This window comes from Quercus lobata, chromosome 2 (assembly GCF_001633185.2).
Source record: "Quercus lobata isolate SW786 chromosome 2, ValleyOak3.0 Primary Assembly, whole genome shotgun sequence".
NCBI lineage: Eukaryota > Viridiplantae > Streptophyta > Magnoliopsida > Fagales > Fagaceae > Quercus > Quercus lobata.
Genome location: NC_044905.1, coordinates 55,810,161 through 55,832,062, shown reverse-complemented (window position 1 = coordinate 55,832,062; position 21,902 = coordinate 55,810,161). Strand labels below are relative to the sequence as shown.

Genomic DNA, 21,902 nt, shown 5'->3' with positions numbered 1-21,902 from the left:
TGGGTGTTTTTTTTTTTTTTTTGATAGGGTCCAATTGGGGAAGGTTCTTTCAAAGGGTTACGATGATCGCACTTGGTGTCTGTATACTAATAGTGGGGGGTAAGTACTATAAATTACTAACTCTTTTAAGTGTATTAGTTAGAATTATTTTCAAATGATTGTACCAATAAAAGTGAATGTATATAAATTTTGTTTAACTATCCCGTGCATCGTAGTTTAAATAAAAGAGATGATAGAATAGATGAACTGATGTGGGTATTTTATAAAGATGATAGTATAAAATAAAAAAAGTAAGTTTAAAAAAAAAAAAAAAAAAATAGGGGGAATCTTTTAGAAGAGCTGACGTGAATACTCAGTTATTTGGAAAGGGCGTTCAGCTAATGTTTCTTGGAGGAAAGAAGGGTAAAAAAGGAATTAGGCATTCGAGTAGAAGAGGGCATATTTATCCCCTAACTTCGCCTGTCAAACCGAGAGAGCTCTCTTTCTCTTGCCTGCGTACTGCCGCGGCGGCTTTTGCTTCTACTCGTTTCATATTCTGCCTTGCATATTTTATTACCAAAACAAAGGTACTCTTTTTTTTTTTTTTTTTTTTAATGTTGTCTCTGTATTAGGTTTTCTGTCCTAGTTTGATTCTTTTATTGACATTTCTTTGTTTTGCCTCTTCAGTTCACTGTGTTAAGTATTTTCGTTTTATGCAGAAATTTTAGCCCATTTTGCTATTTCTCTTTTTCTTTCCAGTAAATAAGAAAAAAGAAAGGCTCTTGAAATTTTCTCAGCAGCCTAACAGGGTACAGTATCTGCAAAGTGCTAGGGTTTTGGTTAATTTTCTTTTTCTTTAATCTATTGGGTTGAAAAGAAGCTTCTTTTATTTGAAAACCCTTATCCCCCAATTACTTTCATTCACAATTTTGTTGGACTTGGATTCAGATTTGGGACCCAAAAGCATTATATGAATAAGGGTTGTCATTGATTCAGTGTTTTTCCCTGCTCAGATGGACAGGGAGAGGCTCATGAAAATGGCTGGTGCCGTTCGTACTGGTGGAAAAGGAAGCATGAGAAGGTGTGACATTCTTTCTAGAATATGTATACTTTCATTTTGTAGCTTAATCAACTAAACATAAAAGTTTATTTTTCACTAGAAAGAACTGATCATTTTGTAAAAACAAATAGAATGATAGGTGGACCACAACATTGTTCAGTAATAGGAACCATTTTTTTATTCTTTACTTTTTATTTGAATCAATACCAGCTATTTGTTATGGGAGAAGGAAGTGTTATTTGAGTCAGACAAATGTGGGATATGATTATATATGATTTAAACGTTAACTTTGTCTGGAATGAAAATTATTCTATAAATTTTTTTAGTTATAAACCAGTAGGATTTAATTCGATAAACATTTGGAAGAGATTCTCCAAGCTTCATTCTTCTGATTCAAAATTTGATATCAGAAAGATTAAATCATGTGTACTTTTAATTTTCACAAAAACTACATAGTGTATTTGTTTGTTGCTTTTGTTTAATGTGTCAAAGTTTATTTGAGTTTGACACGTAACTGTCTTGTGTGCTTTTGTGCTCAGAAAAAAGAAGGCTATTCACAGAGCAACGACCACTGATGATAAAAGGCTTCAGAGTACGTTGAAGAGGATTGGTGTGAACACTATCCCAGCTATTGAAGAAGTTAACATTTTCAAGGATGATGCAGTCATCCAGTTTCTTAATCCCAAAGGTTAACCTCCTAACCTAAATATGCCTTTGGGATTGTGTAGCCTAAGCTTTTTATCCCAATAATGTTTTTGAAATTGATTTCCTATTTGGCAACCAATGACTAATAAATTTTTTTTATCTTGTATCCCAGTTCAAGCTTCTATTGCTGCCAACACTTGGGTTGTTAGTGGTTCTCCTCAAACGAAAAGTATTTTCTCATTCTCTTCTTCTACCATTTAAATTTGCTAGAATGCTTGTCTGCATTTATTTTTTGGTGGCTTTTTTTCTGTATTTTTATGTCTTTCAAGATGTGGTCTACATTAGTTGCTGAAATAGTAGGTGGCCCATTTAAATGTTGATATATTGCTGAGGGTCTTCTAACTTTATGCTTAGCATTCCCAGATTTTCATTCATGTCATATAATAAGCTTTAAATCAGATCTTTTAAAGGGGCATTGAATTTTTGCCACGGATTTTTTGCTGCATCACATCTATTTCTTTAATAATTTTCAGCGGAAAAGAACTAAGACTTGAACTTGTTTTTCAGAATTGCAAGATATTCTCCCAGGGATCATCAACCAACTAGGTATGATGCCATTATATTTATTTTCCTTACATTTAAATCATAATTTTTTGGTTCTAATAGTTCCATATTAGCATTTGTCAGCTTCCTGAAATTTGGGACCACAGTACAAACAAATTGCTTCTTTGGCTTGCTAACCTGAGGCCTTTTGTCTTTCTAGTTAACTGACATTAAATGTTTCTTAAATGTGCCTTGAATATCTAATTGATTTGTACATAGTAGACTAGTCAATCCAATTTTTCCCTTTTTCTTGGATTAGTAAGTTATGCATGCACCCATTGCCTGTCGTCGAAGTTTTGACATGATAATTTGGTAATTATATGCTAGTTGCAATAAAGAAAATTATGAAACCAGAGCATTGACATCCACTACAAGAAGGAACAATTGCAATAGAGAAAAGCATGAAAAGCCAGGTTTTCCACTACAGGAACTTTATTGTCTGTTATCCATTTCCAGTGAAATCAAAATCCCCAAGATTCAATTTCCTAGTCTTCTTTCTGAATTTAAAAAATCAAAGATGGTGAATCCAAATGATAAAATCTTCAGCTTTTGACTCTCAATTCTTAAACAATGAGATTTTATGTTTTTCATTGCAAAATCCTACAAGAAGTTGCTGGAGGATGTGTTCAAATGTTGGCAATGGCTTGGTTTCATGTGGGTTTGAGTCAGGTTTTAATCCCGGCTTCTGAAAAAAACTACTCAAATCTGGATTTCACCTTTTTATGAAAGAGTTAGGTTTATTCTGTAGAATTATAGCCCCCTTTAAATTTGGTCCATTTCTGATCTCCTTGTTTGAATGCTACATCAAATGCAAATCTTAAGGCTGTACAATGGAAAATATTTAAGTGATGTCTTTTTTTCCCTACTTGACTCTGATCAAATGACTTTATTTTTATTTGACTCATTATCCTGAGCTAGCAGATTACTTTCTTCTTTTTATGTTTGTCTAGCCCCCCTGAGAAACACACACTTGCACGTGCGCAACATGCATTTGAAAAAGGGAAAGAAATGCCCTCGCCCTAATGAATGAGAGAGAGAGGAAATGAAATATACATCTGGTTGGCCTAATTATTGATTTGCATTTTTCCTTGGGCGAAATATTTTATATATACCTTTGATTGTGAATTATCTTAACATACAAAGTTTTTATTTGCCAAGAAAATGACCCTTGGAAAGTTTATATCATATTCATGTTGTTGGAGTTTTTAAATGGGAAATGTCTCTTTTATTCAATAATCTATGCTTATGTGATTCAAATGAAGAGTATTAACAGCTTAAGTGAGAGTAATATAAAATAAATATTCCAGTGCTGATCTTTGATTGATTGACAATGTTAAAGAGGCTATTTTAACCCAAGGAGTTATATTAATTTTATTAGATTATATGGCTGCAGGACATTATTTAGCTGGAAATTACTCTTTTCTAGTAGTCTTGACAAAAACTAATTCTATGGACTTTCTGGAAAAGAATTTATTATGTTTTGTTATCTCAATCCAGTTGACTAACCTACACTGACATATATGGGTTTCAATTTTTAGGGCCAGATAACTTGGACAACCTAAGGAAGCTTGCGGAGCAGTTTCAGAAGCAGCAACCACCTGCTGGTGCACAAGCAACACAAGAAGAAGACGATGATGAAGTCCCAGAGCTTGTTGCTGGTGAAACATTTGAAACTGCTGCAGAAGATGGTCATACTCATACTTCTTAGACTGGTTGTATGAATGGTTTCCTATATCAATTTTAATACTTTGCTGGGCATTTCTTTCCCTTTATGGCCTTCTGCTCTTGTGATAGTCACTTTTCTTGATATGTGTTGTTGAATCTAGTGAAAGAATTGTAGCTTGTATGAGACCTATTATATCATTTGAATGGCAGTTTTATCGAGTCATGCGGCCCTTCCATACACTGCATTATTGCTCTTTCTGTTTCTTTTATTGTATACATTGATGGGCGAGTATCATCAGAGATTATACCAACCCGCCAACCTTTTTTTACCATATTGATTCTTTTTGAAGACATGGCTTCGGAAGTTTTAATGTATAACACTAAATTGTGTTGGAAAGTATCACAATTGCGCCTGTATGGACTTCGCATGACACTATATAAGAGCATTCTCATCAAGAATGCTATAAAATATAGCATTTAACATTTCAAAAAGTTTCTTATTCATTTTAACAACCTACTTTATAATACACTTAACATCAAAGGTTTTATTATCTTACCACTTCATTTAAAATTTTTTTTTTTATTCTTTATTCATTTAAATCAACAATTACATTCATTGTGATATGAAGTAGTCAACAAGCATGAGAAAAATCGTAGTAGTGAAACACCATAAAACTAACTAGTTCTTTTGGCTGGAAAAATCGTGGAATTTTGCATATATCCAGCTGCAAAAACACAAGCATGGGAACAGAAAAGTTTTGGTCCCATTGTGAGGACTGTGGAAGGTAGTCTTGTGTGGATGGAAATCAAATCTAGGAATGTTGTCCTAGAAATGGAGAATTAGAATGGCTTGATAATCAATCGTTCAGTCCTTGTGTATCATTTATAAACACAAACCCATCACTCCGTGCAAGGTCACAATCTTGTGATTGATAAGCTCATAAGAGCATTTGCAGCAGTGGAGCTATAATGCTATAATGCTAAAATTTAGCTCCTCAAACCCAAAAACCTTGCTGCAGCAGTGGAGCTAAATCTAAAAAATTTAGCTCCATTGCTACAGTGCACATCTATAAATAGATGTGCACTGTTTATAACATCTAAAAGAAAAAATATTATTTTATTAAATTTCTCTCTCCTCTTTTATTAAAAAATTATTTTTTCCTTTTTCTTTTTCTTTCTCTCTCTCCGGTGTCTCTTCTTTCTTCCTCTTTCTTCCTCTTCCAGTCCTCCATTTTAATCAAACCGACCTCAGTCCGTTGCTCCAAAGCCCAACGCCGACCACTCCTCACTGCCCAGCGCCGATCGCCGATCGAAGTTCATCCCAGCGCCGACCACTCCTCGCTGCCCAGCGCCGATCGCCGATCGAAGCCCAGCCCAACGTCGACCACTCCTCAACATCGATCGCTGATCGAAGCCCAGCCCAGCGCTGACCACTCCTCGCTGCCCAACGCCGATCGCTGATCAAAGCCCAACCCAGCGCCGACCACTCCTCACTGCCCAGCGCCGACCACTCCTCACTGCCCAGCGCCGACCGAGCTCCACCCTCTCTTTGCAAGGCCCAGCGCCGATGTGGGTTTGTGTTTATGTTTTCTGATCTGTTGTGGGTGTGTTTGTGTTTGTGGCAGTGGGCTTGTGCTCGTTAAGGTTTTTTTTTTTTTTTTTTTTTTAATGCTGTGGACTGCCGGTAGTGGTGGTGGTGGTGGTGGTGGTGGTTGTCTGTGGTTGATGGTAGAGGTGGTTGAGGTTGGTGGTGTAATATTTTTTTGGTAGTAGAATATATTATTTTATTGTAGTAGTTATAATATTTTATTGTGATATTTATATAATTTTATTATGCTGAAAGCTAAAATAGATCCACTGCTGTAGTATGTGTGTAGGTAAAATAGATAAAGTAACTTTTGGTGGAGCTAAATTTTTAGCAATTTAGCTCCACTGCTGTGGATGCTCTAACCTTGTGAGGAGTTGTATCCTTTCTAACAATTGCAAACATCGACAAAGTTTGTACCACTAGCACTTGTCATAGGTCACACCTATCTAGCCAGGCAATACACCTTCATAGAGAATGCATTGAGTGAAGGACCACAATTGTTATGGTACTTGTAGTGCCAAATATACATTATATATATATAATGTCCTCATTGGGAAATTTAGGCAGACAGTTCTCTAAGCCTTCTTCACCCCCCCCCCCCCCCCCCAAAAAAAAATTTTCTAAACCAACTCCTCCTCCAAAAAACTCATCCCAACCAGATAGTGACAACCTTCCAACCCTCCCCTTAAATCTGAGAATAGCTCCAGCTCTGATAATCAAGACCCTTTTGATCCTTGGCTTATTGTGTCTAGGAAAAAGTCTAAGGCTAGAAAAAGCTCCCAAACTATCAAAAACACTGGTCAACCACCTGGCTTCTCTGATAAGAGTCCCACCCAAGAAAAGATCCTATTAATCCAAAGTTAAACAGTGGCTGTGGTAAACGTAAGTTAGTTTACCCTGCTTACCACAACCTAACCCTCCCTCTTCGGCTTTAAAATCCATTTAAGCCCACTAAACCACCAAAGTCCACCCTAGCAAAAGGCTATAGACTTGATCCAAGACTCTCACCTTCTGTCCTTAAACCCTCTCCTACCAGTCATTCAAATTCGCCACCCCCCCCCAACCTCCCTCCATCTTTCTCATTCAAAGCTAAAGGAAACCTTTCTCTCTCTTCTAACTTTCCCTTAGCCTCATCATCTTCTCACCATGTCATGGGTAATTTGGCACAAGAACAAAGCCGTGATTCTAGGAGAGGAGATGATATACACAATAAGGAAGAATCCCCTTACCATATTTAGGGAAACAGACAAGGAGCTTCAGAAAGCATGGAATTTCATCTTTCTAGTGACGAAAAAGAGTATTAGGGGCGACAACCTTCCTCTCTCAAACCCAGCTTGACACCACACTCCGAACCCATGGTGGAGGTTTCCCCTCGATTACCTTCTCCTACTTCCCCTGGACAGGAGCCATTGAGCAGCTTAAGCAATCCTTTGCCTCAAAACCTCTTAGAAATATTGCTGGATTAGCTGGAATTACAATTGGTCCCAGTCTAAATCCAATCCTAGAAGAATCTTCTAGAGCATGCAATAACTCTTGCCCAAGGGATATCAATGACCCACAAGGATTTTTTCCCAAACCTATGAGTCCTTTATCCCTCTTATCTATCCAAAAATGAATATTCTTGTTTGAAACTGTAGAAGGGCAATGAAGCCTTCCTTTAGAAATATGATTTGTGACTTGACATCTTTTCATTCTCTTGGAATTGTGGTGATCACTGAAACTCGCATTTTGGGCAATAGAGCTGGAGACATTCTTCGTCATCTTTCTTTTGATGACATTCATACCACTAATGACATTGGTTATGCTAGTGGTATCTAGCTTTGTTGGCGTAAAGACATAGTTGATCTGGAAGTCCTCTCAGCCACAAAGTAGGAAATTCAAGCCATTGTTAAGTTACATAATTTAAATTTTTCTTGGTTGCTTTCCTCCATTTATGCTAGTCCTAAGTTTGAAGAAATGAAAGCTCTTTGGGAAAATCTCTACACAGTCTCTAGCCTTCACTCCTTACTATGGTCAATAGTTGGTGACTTCAATTGTGTGCTCACAAACTCAGAAAAATCTGAGGAAAACCATGTTGATTTAAGAAGAACCACAGCCTAAAGTGATTGTGTGAAATCCTGCAACATGATAGATTAGGGTTTCTTAGGTCCTAAGTTCACTTGGACTAATTGTAACGGTATTTCAGGCCTCATTCAGTTGAGAATTTGATTGTCGTTAGGCTAATCCAAGATAGTGCCTTGCCTTCCTAAAGGCCCATGTTACTCATCTCCCCAGGGTTAGTTCAGATCATTGCCCTCTCCTCTTCAGCTTGGACAGCTCTATGTCAATCAAACTTGAGAGGCCTTTTCGCTTTGAAAAAATGTGGCTTCATCACCTTGGTTTTCCTACAGTTGTAGAGAAAGCTTCGGCTCCCCCCAATAATCTCGACCAAGGCATTATCTCCTTCAATGCTCTGGCGACCACCTAGAATAAATAAACTTCTGGCAACCGTTTTTCCTGGAAAAGAAATGTCCTTACAATATTACATTGCCTCCAAAAAGCTTTAGCTACTGGGCATTCGTCTTTTCTTATCTCCTTTGTGCAAGAGCTATCCTTGGAATATGTTACTATTCTTAACCAAGAGGAAGATTTTTGGTCCCTAAAATCCCGGCTAAACTAGCAAATTCATGGAAACAGAAACACAGCCTCTTTTCATGTTAAGACGATTACAAGAAGGGAGCAAAACAAAATTTTTTGCTTGCAAAACCATCTTAGGGAATGGTTAAACTCAGAGCAGCAAATTATGGACCTTATCCTTAACGGATTCAAGGACTTATACCAATCCCAACACCTCGCCTCCATCTCCCACTCTAAATTTGATGTTGATTGGGCAAAATCTCCTTCTAGTGAGGATTCCTCCTTTCTTTGGTATGAAGTTATGCCCCAAGAAATCCACTCTACTCTCTTCTCCTTCAAGCCTTATAAAGCCCCCGAAGAGGATGGTTTACATGTAGGCTTTTGATAGATTGGAATGGAGCTTCATTAGAATGGTTCTCATTTACTTCAGCTTCCCCTCAAAGCTCATCTCCTTGATTATGAGCTGTGTTTCCTCCACTTTTGTCTCCATCCTTTTTAATGGTGAGAAACTTGCCCCTTTCAAGTTTTTCCACGGCCTTAGACAAGGGGACCCCTTTTTCCCCTTATTTGTTTATTCTCTGCCTTGAATATTTGGGTTTGCTCATTCAAGGTCAGTTGTCTTTTGGCTTTTGGAAACCAATCAAAGCCTCTCAATTGGGACTTGCCTTCTTTCATCTCTTCTTTGTCGATGATCTCACTCTATTTGCTCATGCCACCCTTTCCAATGCTGATGTTATTAATGAAGTATTTACTAAGTTTTGTCACATCTAGGGACAAAAAGTTATTAAAGGGAAGTCACTCATTCTATTCTCTAAAAATACCCGAGTCATGTCAATTTGCTGTCTACTCTAATCTTGATATGCTTGAAACCAAGAAGTTCGACAAATATTTGGGATTTCCTCTTAAATTCTCTGATCGTAGTTAGAGAGATTTTGACTTCATTCTTCGCAAAGTCCAAGACAAGTTGGCTAGCTGGCAAGCTAACCTACTGTCCCTTGCAAGTAAAAGGGTCCTTATTCAATTAACGTCAAGCCCTATTCCTGATTATGTTGTGCAAAGAGCCTTCATTCCAAGCAGAATATGTAAAGAGATTGATTGTACTAATTGAAACTTCCTCTGGGGTTCTGCAGCTAAGAAAAGGAAGCTTCATTTAGTGAGTTGGGATAAGGTAACTCTTCCAAGAAATATTGGAGTTCTTGGTCTTTATTTTACTAACTTCTTGCCAAGCTAAATAGGAGAATCATTGCAAAACCCGATTCTCTTTGGGTTTGTGTTCTAAAGGCCAAATATCTCACCTCTCATAACTCCTATTCTCATTGGTCTTTTAGGAGACCAGGATCAAGAACTTGGGCTACTTGTAAAATGGCTAAGCCTATTCTTGACTTTGACCTTAGAAAAGGGGTGAATTCTGGCAGTAACACCCTTTTTTGGCATCACAAATGGACATCTCTAGGCACCATTATTTCTTATATCTCTAGATCTCTTAACATCAATGAAGACTCTTCTCTTGTTAATCAAGTTCTAGATGAGAATAAGAAATGGGATTGGAGCTCCCTCTCTTTTGACTTACGTAGATCCATTACTGACAACCTTCAAGCCACCCCTCTCAATCTTTCATCTTATTGTGATGACTCTTAGGCTTGGGGTCCTTCCAAGGATGGAAACTTTACTCTCAAAGCTGCCTACCGCTTGGCAAAAGGATTATGCCCACAAAATCCACCATCATTTTATGCTAACTGGGTTTAGAAAGCTAAGACTACTTAGAGAATCCAATTTTTTCTTTGGCTCTGCTCCTCAACAATATCCCTGTGCGAGATATCTTGAGTTCTAGAGGTTTAAACATTAATGGCTCTTACTCCATTTGCTGTCTCCATGATGAGTCCATCATCTATCTCCTTCGAGATTGCCATTACTCAGCTTCCTTTCAGGAAGAGCTCAGTATTCCTCACAATCTCAAATCTACCTTGCTCTTGCTTATTCATAACTGGCTCCATATAAATGCTACCTCCAACCTTTCCTCCCTCCACCATAATATTCCTTGGTGCACCTTATTTCTCTTCAACCTTTGAGATCTCTAGCTCAACCAAAATTTGGCTACATTCCAAGCAAAACCTCCTAACTCCAATATGTCCAAGGATTGTGTTCTTAAGATTGTTGAATTTCAATATCTAATCTCAGGCAAATCCCCCCTTCGCTCCTGTTGTACATACTACATTTGTTGGGAAAAACCTTCCTTGAGTTGTAGTAAGTTGAATACAAATGATTCGGTCTCTCCCAACTCCGCCTATGCTGCAGGTGGTGGGCTCATTCGTAATTCCAATGGAAATTGGGTTCGAGCCTTTTCTCATGCAATTGGGACTTTTCCATCCTTCTGGCAGAGCTCTGGGTTTTAAGAGATGGGCTACTTATGACAAAATCTCTTAGGATTGAAAAGCTCATTGTCAATGTGGATGCAGCAGATATAATATCACTTGTTTCTAATTCAAATTCTACAAATAGACTAACCTAGCCTCTTGTGGTTGACTGCATGGCCATTCTTCAAACTTTCCATTAGGTGAAAATCGGGCATTGCTTTAGAGAGGCTAATAGAGCAGTAGATTTTCTTGCTAAATATGGTTGTTCTCAAGTAGAACCTTTTATTATTTTTTCTCAGCCTCCTCTTGCTTAGAGGCTTTGCTTTTGGATTGTAATTTGGCTCCTATTCCTCAATCTATTCGAGCTCCCCCTTAACTTTATTTAACAGACTCTCTTATTTCCAAAAGGAAGAAGCACTCTACTAGGCTTATGGTGAGAACATTTTCTGGGGTAGTGTTTTTTTTTGTAACCTTTGGATAGTTTACTTGTCATGTGTCATTCATTAGTTTTAAAATGGGAGAGAACGAGGGACTTATAGACTGGAGGAGAGCCAGACCCCTAGTCCTTACAATGGCTTACGCAAAACATTATTTAAGCTAAAACATGCCTAACAAACTTTTTTTTTTAAATGATTCATATACGAATTAACAATTCATTAATTAAAATGGATTTTTAGATATAGAGATTATCCATAAAGTAGATAACATTGTAGCTTAGGCAAGTTAAATTTTTTTTTTTTTCTCCCTTGTAATCTCTCTCACTCTCTCTTGCACACACCAAACCTGCCATGCTCGAATTCACAAGATTTTGCATCCTCAAAATTCTAGGAGTTGTACACACAAGCTTTTTAATCTTAGTTAATTCATGGTGTAACGAATTGAAGGGTGAACCAACCACATCACTTAGGAATTAGAGTTTTTACATTTTCAACCTTGATCAAATTCTCAAGATCACAGAATATGAATCACTTTTTTAGTCAACCAAGTTCAAAATTCATCCATACCATTCAATGCAAAATTTTGTAAAAATACATGATTACTACAATAATAGTGTAGATTTATACTGGCACTATTTATTTTGCATTTAACTTTTTATTCTTTTTTATGTATTCTAATGATGAATGAAGAGGGTAAATATTGCTTATTGTATACAAAGAAAGATAAAAAAAATAAAAAAAAAATCATTAAAAATTAATATTTTAATGAAATTTAATATAAAATAGATAATCTAATGTGAGATGTTTTAAAAAGTGAGATGTATGACGGAAAAAATTGGTTCTTCTGACAAAATAAATTTTTTGCACAAGCTGATGTGAATGATCTAAGATCTTAGCCTTTTGGCTAAGATCAAGTGTGAAATAGCTCTAATCAATTAAAAAGCAATTGCTTACAAAGACAACCACTTCAGTAAACAATTTTGACCCCTTTTTTTAAGCCTTTCATTGTTCGGTTGGCCAACTTATTATTTGTTAATGTGAGACAAAAAAAGTGATTTTAAAAAATCGTCTCAGATGATAGTCTCTCTTGTTGTTTCAAAAAGTATACTTTAGTCCTTGTAAAAGGATAAATTTCAAAATTAATTAATTTTAATAAGGATTCAATATAAAATCCCTTATATACGCCCTCAAAAAAAACAATGATATATCATTTACAGATTCCCAAATGTCCTCTAACTTCAAATTCCCAACCACTTTCTTTTAAAATTTCTATTCATAATTAATTTCCAATATCAAATAACTGAATAAGTCTCCATGGGCTTCTTTCTAGGGAGAAGTTTCTTCACGTCCAGCAATATATGGGTATGAAAGAATTAAGCAAACTATCTACCGCATTAGAGACAAAGATTTCAATTAGTATGAATTTCTCAAGAGCTTGCTACCTTATTGGTAGTTGAGCTATGTCATCTTCATCGTCATCATCATGCCAAGAAAACTTGAGGTGCGTGTCAATTGCAAGCAGCATTAATCGGTGGTGGAGTTGAATCAATGGCTAGGTTTCAGTGGTTGTTGGGTTAGGATTGGTGTCGGGTCATTTTGATGTGGTCGTTTTGGTGATTTCTAGGTTAGGATTGGTAGTTGCTAGGTTGGGATTGGTGGTGGGTTTCGGTGGTTGTTGGGTTGGGATTGGTGGCAAGGATTCAGTGGTGGGTTGTTTCAGTGGTTGTTTTGTGTGGTGCAACAACGGTGGGTGGTGGGTTGGGATTTTGGTTGTAGGGGGTGGTGGTTGCTTGTAGGAGGAAGAAAGAGAGAGAGTAAATAAAGATGAAAGAAAGAGTAAATAAATAATAATAAAAGAATATTTAAATGAAGAGGTAAAAAAAAAAAGAAAAAAAAAAAAAAGAGTTTAGGATGTTGGTTGTATTGTAAAGTGATATGATATGATAGATAAGGTAACTTTTTAGATGGTAAAATAACAATTATTATGCAAACCCGGATGTGAATGCTCTTCAGAGGAAAAATCAAAACCATCCTATGCACCCAAAATTTTGTTTATAATGTCAATAGTGTGTGTGTATAATGTCAATAGTGGGGGAGGGGGATTTGAACCATATTCTCCTATTAAATAAGAGGAGATTATGCCATTAAATTCCAAGACTATTTACGTGTGGCCAATATGTGTGTGTATGTGTGTATATATATATATATATATATATATAAACAAATAAGAGTATCCGGACTTCTTTGAGCATTTAATAATTCCTTTAGGTGCATGTAGTCCCCCACAAAGATTATACCATTAAATTATAAGACTCTTGACGTGTGGCCAAACTTGAGTGGCTAAAAAATTGTACCCATTTAAAGTTCAACAAGCTACAAAAGAGTAATTTAAACTGAAGTTTAACAAACTACAAAATTGTAGGCAAATATGTCATTTTGATAGTATTCAATTTGATTCTTATTATTTTCAACTTGTAATCAATTTGGTCCATACCACCAAATCACAACTTTTCTTACACTTTCTTAGTAACCAAATACAAATCAAATTTACTAATCTCCAACTCTAATAGACAAATATATACTTAGCAACTAAAACAAACTTAGATTTGGACCCATAATGACTGTAAATTAAAAATAACATTTTTTTTTTTTTTGAGAAGGAGATTAAAAATAACATATGCAAACTTGACTACAGGTTAAAAATAAAAACAATTAAAAAAATTGATTACTACCAAAATGTAATCCCAAAATATATGGAATAATGGCATTTTGGCCAAAAATGAATTAGGTTAGGTCATAATTTTCTGACCTGACCCGACTCGACCTGAAAAATACATGACCCAAACCCAATTTTTTTTTTTACCCAAAACAAAAATGGGTTGACTCGTGAACCGACCCGTGTTTTTTGCGGGTCAACCCAACCCGAACCATTTTTTAAAACTTTTTTTTTGGTAAAAAAAATAATAAAATTAAGACAACATTGGTTTAATTGTTTGTTGCGAGCTTTAAGGAAACAACTGAAACATTTACATAACTGTATGTAAATTAATTGAAAGATGAATGATTAAGCATTCTGTAATGAGTAAAAAATTTTAGATATCAAATAGTAAAGTACATGCCAAGATAATCTTGTTACAGTAGAGTTAAAAACATAGATTTAAAATTATAGACATGTGTGAGAAATATTCATAAGTGTGAAAATAGTGAAACCAAATTATCAAATTAGCATAAATTATGAATGCTTAAACCTATTTTTTAACAATTTATGTCCAAACTAAACGGCTTTCAAAATAAATTATGATATTTCCTAGAGTGTGTGTTGCTTAATAATGATATGATATTCATAAAAGAAACCATATATAAATAAGTAAACAATCAAACTTTAATGTATATCTCAAATTGAAATAGAGTACCAACCACAATTGATAATAGATTATAAAATTAATTTTCAAGATTGTAAGTTTCTTATATGTTTTTATTCTTTATCAAATGAGTTATCCAATAAGTCATTTGTAATTTTATTTTATATTTTGTGATGTTGATATTGTGTAGAAATAAAATTTATGCATTTGTTTTACTTATCTTTGTATTATTTTGTTTTAGATAGCAATGTTAGGATTTGTATAATTTTAAAATTATTGGGTAAATATTAATATAACTGAGTTTATTATTGATATAAGTGGTGAATTCAAAGTAGTGTATTTTACATCAAATAATTTGTTACATGACTTTCTAAATGGCAAATACATGTTATTTTCTTTATTAAAAAAAAAAATATGTAAAAAATATGGGTCAACCCGACCCGACCCACAACCCAACCCGACCCGACCCGACCGTACCGTTTTGCCATGTCTAGGTCCTTACGTTTATTGGAGGGAGGGAGGGTAAAAAAGGAATTAGGCATTCAAGTAGAGGAGGGCATATTTATCCCCTATCTAAATCTTCGTCTCTCAAACCCGACAGAGCTCTCTTTCTCTTGCCTGTTTACTGCCGCCGGTTTCTGCTTCTACTCGTTTCATATTCTACCTTTCATATTTTATTACCAAAATAAAGGTACTTTTTTTTTTAATGTTGTTTCTGTATTAGGTTTTCTGTCTTAGTTTGATTCTTTTATTGACATTTCTTTGTTTTGCCCCTTCAGTTCACTGTGTTAAGTAGTTTCGTTTTATACAGAAATTTTAGCCCGTATTGCTATTTCTCTTTTTCTTTCCAGTATATAAGAAAAAAGAAAGGCTCTTGAAATTTTCTCAGCAGCCTAACAGGGTGCAGTATCTGCAAAGTGCTAGGGTTTTGGTTGATTTTCTTTTTCTTTAATTTATTGGGTTGAAAAGAAGCTTCTTTTATTTGAAACCCCTTATCCTACATTTACTTTCATTCACAATTCTGTTGGACTTAGGATTCATATTTGAGACCCAAAAACATTATATGAAAAAGGGTTGTCATTGATTCAGTGTTTTTCCCTGCTCAGATGGATAGGGAGAGGCTCATGAAAATGGCTGGGGCCGTTCGTACTGGTGGAAAAGGAAGCATGAGAAGGTGTGACGTTCTTTCTAGAATATGTATACTTTCATTTTGTAGCTTAATCAACTAAACATAAAAGTTTATTTTTCACTAGAAAGAGCTGCTCATTTTGTAAAAACAAATAGAATGATAGGTGGACTACAACATTAGTCAGTAATAGGAATCTTTTTTTTTTTTTTTTTTATTCTTTCCTTTTTATTTGATTCAATACCAGCTATTTGTTATGGGAGAAAGAAGTGTTATTTGAGTCAGAGCTCATTGGCACAAAAATGGGATATGATAACATATGATTTAAACATTAACTTTGTCTGGAATGAAAATCATTCTATAAATTTTTTTTAGATTATAAACCAGTAGGATTTAATTCGATAAACATTTGGAAGAGATTCTCCAAGCTTCATTCTTCTGGTTCAAAATTTGATATCAGAAAGATTAATCATGCATACTTTTAATTTTCACAAAAACTACGTAGTGTATTTGTTTGTTACTTTTGTTTAATGTGTCAAAGTTTATTTGAGTTTGATGCACAACTGCCTTGTGTGCTTTTGTACTCAGGAAAAAGAAGGCTATTCACAGAGCCACGACCACTGATGATAAAAGGCTTCAGAGTACATTGAAGAGGATTGGGGTGAACACTATCCCAGCTATTGAAGAAGTTAACATTTTCAAGGATGATGCAGTCATCCAGTTTCTTAATCCCAAAGGTTAACCTCCTAACCTAAATATGCTTATCCCACCAATGTTTTTATAATTGATTTCCTTTTTGGCAACCAATGACTAATATTTTTTTTTTTATCTTGTATCACAGTTCAAGCTTCCATTGCTGCCAACACTTGGGTTGTTAGTGGTTCTCCTCAAACTAAAAGTATTTCTCATTCTCTTCCTCAACCATTGATATTTTCTAGAATGCATGTCTGCCTTTTTTCGGTAGCTTTTTATGTATCTTTATTTCTTTCTAGATGTGGTCTACATGAGTTGCTGAAATAGTATGTGGCCCATTTAAATGTTGTAATATTGCTGAGGGTCTTCTAACTTTATGCTTAGCATTCCCAGATTTTCATTCATGTCATATAATAAGCCTTAAATCAGATCTTAAAGGGGCATTGCACTTTTGCCACTGACTTGTCACTGCTGCACATCTATTTCTTTAATAATCTTCAATGGATAAGAACTAAGACTTGAACTTGTGTTTCAGAATTGCAAGATATTCTCCCAGGGATCATCAACCAACTAGGTATGATGCAATTATGTTTATTTTTTTCACATTTAAATCATAATTTTTTTGTTCTAATAGTTCCATATTAGTATTTGTCAGCTACTTGTATTTTGAGACCCTAGTACAAGCAAATTGCTTCTTGTGCTTGCTAACCTAAGGCTTTTTGTCTTTACTAGTTAACTGATGTTAAATATTTCTTAAATGTGCCTTGAATATCTAATTGGTTTGTATATTGTAGACTAGTCAATCCAATTTTTCTATTATTTTTGGATTTGTAAGTGGGTTAGAGTTTGCTTGCTTAGATGAGTTTGAGAGGCTTTCTCTTGAGGGGAGTTTGAGAAGGAGGAGATTCTTGAGGCTCTTAGGGAGGCAGAGGGTGATCAGGTTCTTGGGCCTGATGAGTTTACTATGGCTTTCTTTCAAAAATGCGGGTTTACTGTGGCTTTCTTTCAAAAATGTTGGAGCGTGCTGGATGGTGATATTATAGATTTTTTTTTTTTTGGGTAGATTTTCATAGACAATGTGTCTTCTCTTAATGCCACTAATGTTTGATCCCTAAGAAGACCAATGCTATCAATATTAATGACTTCTGCCCACGTCTTGTGGGTAGCCTATATAAAACTTGGCTAAGGTGTTGGCACATAGACTTAGTAGTATTCTGGGTCTGCTCATTTCTAACTCTCAGAATTCCTTTGTTGGAGGGAGACAGATCCTTAATTCCGTTTTGATTGCCAATGAATGCTTGGATAGTAGAGTGAGGAGTGGTACTCCTGGTATGATTGTTATGTTGGATATTGAGAAGGCTTATGATCATGTGAATTGGAATGCCTTAATTTAGCTTATGGAGAGGATGGGTTTTGGGGAGAGGTGGGGGAGATGGATGAGTGCTTGTACTACTACAGTTAGGTTCTTTGTTCTTATCAATGGATCTCCAGAGGGTATTTTTAGTAGTTCACGTGGTCTCTGTCAAGGGGATCCCCTGTCACCACTCTTATTTCTCTTGGTAATGGAGGTGTTGAGTAGGTTGTTAAAGAGAACAGAGGAGGGCGGTTTTCTTTTGTGGTTTTCTAGTTGGGACCCAGATGCAAGGGGACTTGAATATTTCTCATCTCCTTTCTGCTAATGATACTATATTATTTTCTGATGCTTCTAGGGAACAATAATAATTATATGTTCGGAAGGTGTTGATCTTCTTTGAAGCTATCATGGGCTCAAAAGTTAATGTTGGCAAGAGTAAGATTGTTCTAGTAGGTGAGGTAGGGTAGGGAATCTGAATACCCTGGCTCATTTGCAATGTTATAGGGTGGGTAGCCTGCCTATGACTTATTTCTTGTGGCTCACTATAAGGATGCATCAATTTGGAATCCTATTATTATAAAAATGGAGAAGAGGCTTTCTGGAAACCTTTATATTTACTAAAAGGTGGCAAACTTACTCTGTAAAAAAGTACTCTTTCAAGTCTTCCTTCTTATTTTTTATCTTTGTTCACCATCCCTCAACCTATGACGACTAGATTAGAAAGGATTCAGGAATTTCCTGTGGGGGAATTCTGAGGAACTTTTAAATATCCGTTAGTTGCTTGGAAAAAGGTTTGCAAGCCAGTGGAAATTGGTGGTTTGGGGATCCAGAAGATTGGGTTGTTTAACCAAGCCTTGCTTGGAAATTGGTTATGGCGTTTTGGGAAAGAGAGTAACAGGTTATGGAGACAGGTTATAGTAACCAAATATGATGTGGCTAGAGGGGGTAGTGTACTAGAGGTGTGAGAGGGACTCATGGATGCGGGATGTCGAAGAACATTAGGGCTGGTGCAGAGAGCTTCTTTGTACAGTAGGGTATGATGCAGGGGAGGGTCAACGCATTCGGTTTTGGCATGATCCTTGTTATGGGCATACTCCTCTCAAGGAACTCTTCCCAAATATGTTTGCATGTTCTTTGTCTAAAGAAGAGTGGATTTCTAACTTGGTTATTTCTGCATCAGAAGGGGAAAGGAGTTGGAATTTACAATTCCATCGAGCTTTTCATGATTGGGAGTTGGGAGGGTGTATGTTCTCTTTTTGAGATTCTTTATTCGAATATGTTGAGGGGTGAGGGGAATGATAACCTGACTTGGAAGTTGACCCGGTCTGGTGTGTTTGATGTGCGCTCTTATTATTTGTTCTTGTATGGTTCTCTTACAGATGATTTTCCTTGGGAGAGTATCTAGTGTGTAAACATACCTAAAAGGGTATCTTTCTTTTTATGGGAAGCAGCATGGGATGGGATACTTACCATTGATAATCTTGTTAAGAGAGGCTGGTCCTTCGTTAATAGGTGTTGTTTGTGTCGTTGTGAAGGGGAATCTGTGGACCATCTTTTGCTACTCTATCATTTTGCTTATGCTTTATAGAGTGAAATTTTTTGGTGTTCGAGATTCAGTGGGTGATGCCAAAGTCAGTTGTTTCTCTCCTTTTTGCATGGAGGAATTAGTTCAAAAAGTATTGGTCAAATATTTGGATTATGGTTTCGGGGTGTCTAATGTGGTTAGTTTAGCAGGAACTATTTGAAGATAAAGAGAAATGTCAATAACTATTAAAATCTCCTCTTTGGTACTCTATTTCTGTGTCTCGAGTTTGGGGTTATACACAATGTATTTCCATTCATGCTTTTCTTCGTTCTATTAGCTTTACTCCTTGAGTTTATTGTATTCATTTCCAGTTCAGAGTGTCCATCATCGTGAACACTTTGAAATTTTTTATCAATAAAATCTCTGTTACCTATCAAAAAGAATTACTAAGTTACACATGCACCCAGTGCCTGTTGTGGAAGTTTTGACATATGATAATTGGTAAGTAGATGCTAATTGCAATAGAGAAAAATATGAAACCAGGGCATTGACATCCACTACAAAAAGGAACAATTACAATAGAGAAAAACATGAAAAACCAGGGCATCTACAGGAACTTTATTGTCTGTTATCCATTTCCAGTGAAGTCAAAATCCCCAAGATCCAATTGCATAGTCTTCTTTCTGAATTTTAAAAATCAAAGATGGTAAATCCAAATGATAAAATCTTCAGCTTTTGACTATTGATTTTTAAACAATGAGATTTTATGGTTTTCATTTCAAAATCCTGCAAGAAGTTGCTGGTGGATGTGTTCAAATGTTGGCAATGGCTCAGGTTCATGTGGGTTTGAGTCAGATTTTAATCCTGGCTTCAGAAAAAACTACTCAAATCTGGATTTAATCTTTTTATGCAAGATTTATGTATGTATTCTCTTAAGGCTAAATGCTGCTAGCTTGAGTTCTGAAGGTTTATTCTGTAGAATTATAGCCTCGTTTAAATTTGTTCCATTTCGACATGAAATGCAAATCTTAAGGCTATACAGCAGCAAATATTTAAGTTTAATGTTTTTTTTCCTACTTGACTCTGATCAAATGACTATTTTTATTTGACTCTTTTTCCCGAGCTAGCAGATTACTTTCTTCTTTGAATGTTTGTCTAGCCCCCCTGAGAAACACACACACTTTTGCACATGCAACATGCAACCCAAACCAGTAACATTTGAAAAAGGGAAAGAAATCCCCTTGCCCTAATGAATGAGAGAGAGAAGAAATGAAATATACATCTGCTTTGACTCTGAATTATCTTAACATACAATGTTTTTATGAGATAAGAAAATGACCCTTGAAAGTTCATGTGTGTACAGTGTTGCCCCCATTCCCCTCCCCCCCCCCCCCCCCTCAACTCCCAAATCTTGGCTTGAGAAGGTCCCAAACAATTCTGCCTGAAGACTCCATAGCTATCGAGCATAGTAGTTCAAATATTGCTTTGAGTGTCATTGATTGCCAGTACCTCTTCCATCTTTGTTGACCTCAGTAGCTCTACGTCTGCTGATGTCAAACAGCTCACACAGAAAATTATATAATATTCATGTTGTTGGAGTTTTTAAACTGCGAAATGTCTCTTTTATTCAATAATCTATGCATATGTGATTCAAATGATGAGTATTAACAGCTTAAGCAAGAGTAATATAAAATAAAAAAAAATACTCCAGTGCTGATCTTTTTGAATGATTGTGGGAAATGAGGCTATTTTAACCCAAGGAGTTATATTAATTTTATTAGATTATATGGCTGCAGGACATTATTTAGCTGGAAATTACTTTTTTTCTAGTAGTCTTGACAGAAACTAATTCTGTGGGCTTTCTGGAAATGAATTTGTTGTGTTTTGTTATCTCAATCCAATTGACTATCTTGCACTGACATATATGGGTTTCAATTTTTAGGGCCAGATAACTTGGACAACCTAAGGAAGCTGGCGGAGCAGTTTCAGAAGCAGCAACCACCTGCTGGTGCACAAGCAACGCAAGAAGAAGACGATGATGAAGTCCCGGAGCTTGTTGCTGGTGAAACCTTTGAAACTGCTGCAGAAGATAGTCATACTCATACTTCTTAGACTGGTTGTTTGAATGGTTTCCAATATCAATTTTAATACTTTGCTGGGCATTTCTTTCCCCTTATGGCCTTCAGCTCTTGTGATAGTCACTTTTCTTGATGTGTTGAATCCAGTGAAAGAATTGTAGCTTGATGAGACCTATTATATCGTTTGAATGGCAGTTTTTATTGAGTCATGCGGCCCTTCCATAAACTGCATTATTGCTAATTCCCTTTTATTGTATACATTGATGGCGAGGCTCATCCTTGGATTATACCAGCCCACCAACCTTATTTTTACCATATTGATGCTTTTTGAAGACATGGCTTAGGAAGTTCACTAAATTGTGTCGGAGAGTATCACAATTGCACTTGTACGGACACCATATAGGTGCACTAGTCCTCACGTTCACAATGGCTTACGCAAAACACTATTTGAGCTAAAACATGCCTAACAAATTTTTTTTTTAAATGATTCATATATGAATTAACAATTCATTAGTTAAAATGGATTTTGAGCTATAGAGATTATCCATAAGTAGATAACATTGTAGCTTAGGAAAGTTAATTTTGTATTCTTTTTTCTCCCTTGTAACCTCTCTCTCTCTCTCTCTCTCTCTCTCTCTCTCTCAAACACACGAAATCTACCATGCCTGAATTCACAAGATTTTGCATCCTCAGAATTCTTGGAGTTGTACACAAGCTTTTAAACTTAAGAAAATTCACGGTGTAACAAGTAGAAGGGTGAACCAACCACATCTCGTAGGAATTAGAGTTCTTGCAGTATAAGTGTTGATCAAATTCT

General features: G+C 36.0%; 1 protein-coding gene across 3 annotated transcripts; it reads left to right on the top strand.

Annotated features, from left to right (window-relative positions):
- Nucleotides 1–365: 365 nt before the first annotated feature.
- On the top strand, nt 366–21,372 carry LOC115975910 (nascent polypeptide-associated complex subunit beta-like). Of its 3 annotated transcripts, none has more exons than XM_031096952.1 (6): nt 366–566; nt 15,416–15,483; nt 16,024–16,172; nt 16,277–16,333; nt 16,664–16,702; nt 20,950–21,372. In XM_031096952.1, exons 1-6 carry the CDS (start codon nt 381–383, stop codon nt 21,117–21,119), a joined length of 669 nt encoding a protein of 222 aa, XP_030952812.1. In that variant the 5' UTR covers nt 366–380; the 3' UTR covers nt 21,120–21,372. The 3 variants fall into 3 exon arrangements, with proteins under 3 accessions (XP_030952812.1, XP_030952811.1, XP_030952813.1); XM_031096951.1 differs by lacking the exons at nt 15,416–15,483; nt 16,024–16,172; nt 16,277–16,333; nt 16,664–16,702; nt 20,950–21,372 and adding exons at nt 993–1,060; nt 1,579–1,727; nt 1,857–1,913; nt 2,252–2,290; nt 3,826–4,206; XM_031096953.1 differs by lacking the exon at nt 366–566 and adding an exon at nt 14,868–15,000.
- Nucleotides 21,373–21,902: the final 530 nt, after the last annotated feature.

Coding starts and splice junctions, on each gene's coding strand:
- LOC115975910 (XM_031096952.1), top strand. CDS start 381: ATGTTTCTTGGAGGAAAGAAGGGTAAAAAAGGAATTAGGCATTCGAGT. Junction 15,484..16,023: donor GGAAAAGGAAGCATGAGAAG/GTGTGACGTTCT, acceptor TTTTGTACTCAG/GAAAAAGAAGGCTATTCACA. Junction 16,173..16,276: donor CCAGTTTCTTAATCCCAAAG/GTTAACCTCCTA, acceptor CTTGTATCACAG/TTCAAGCTTCCATTGCTGCC.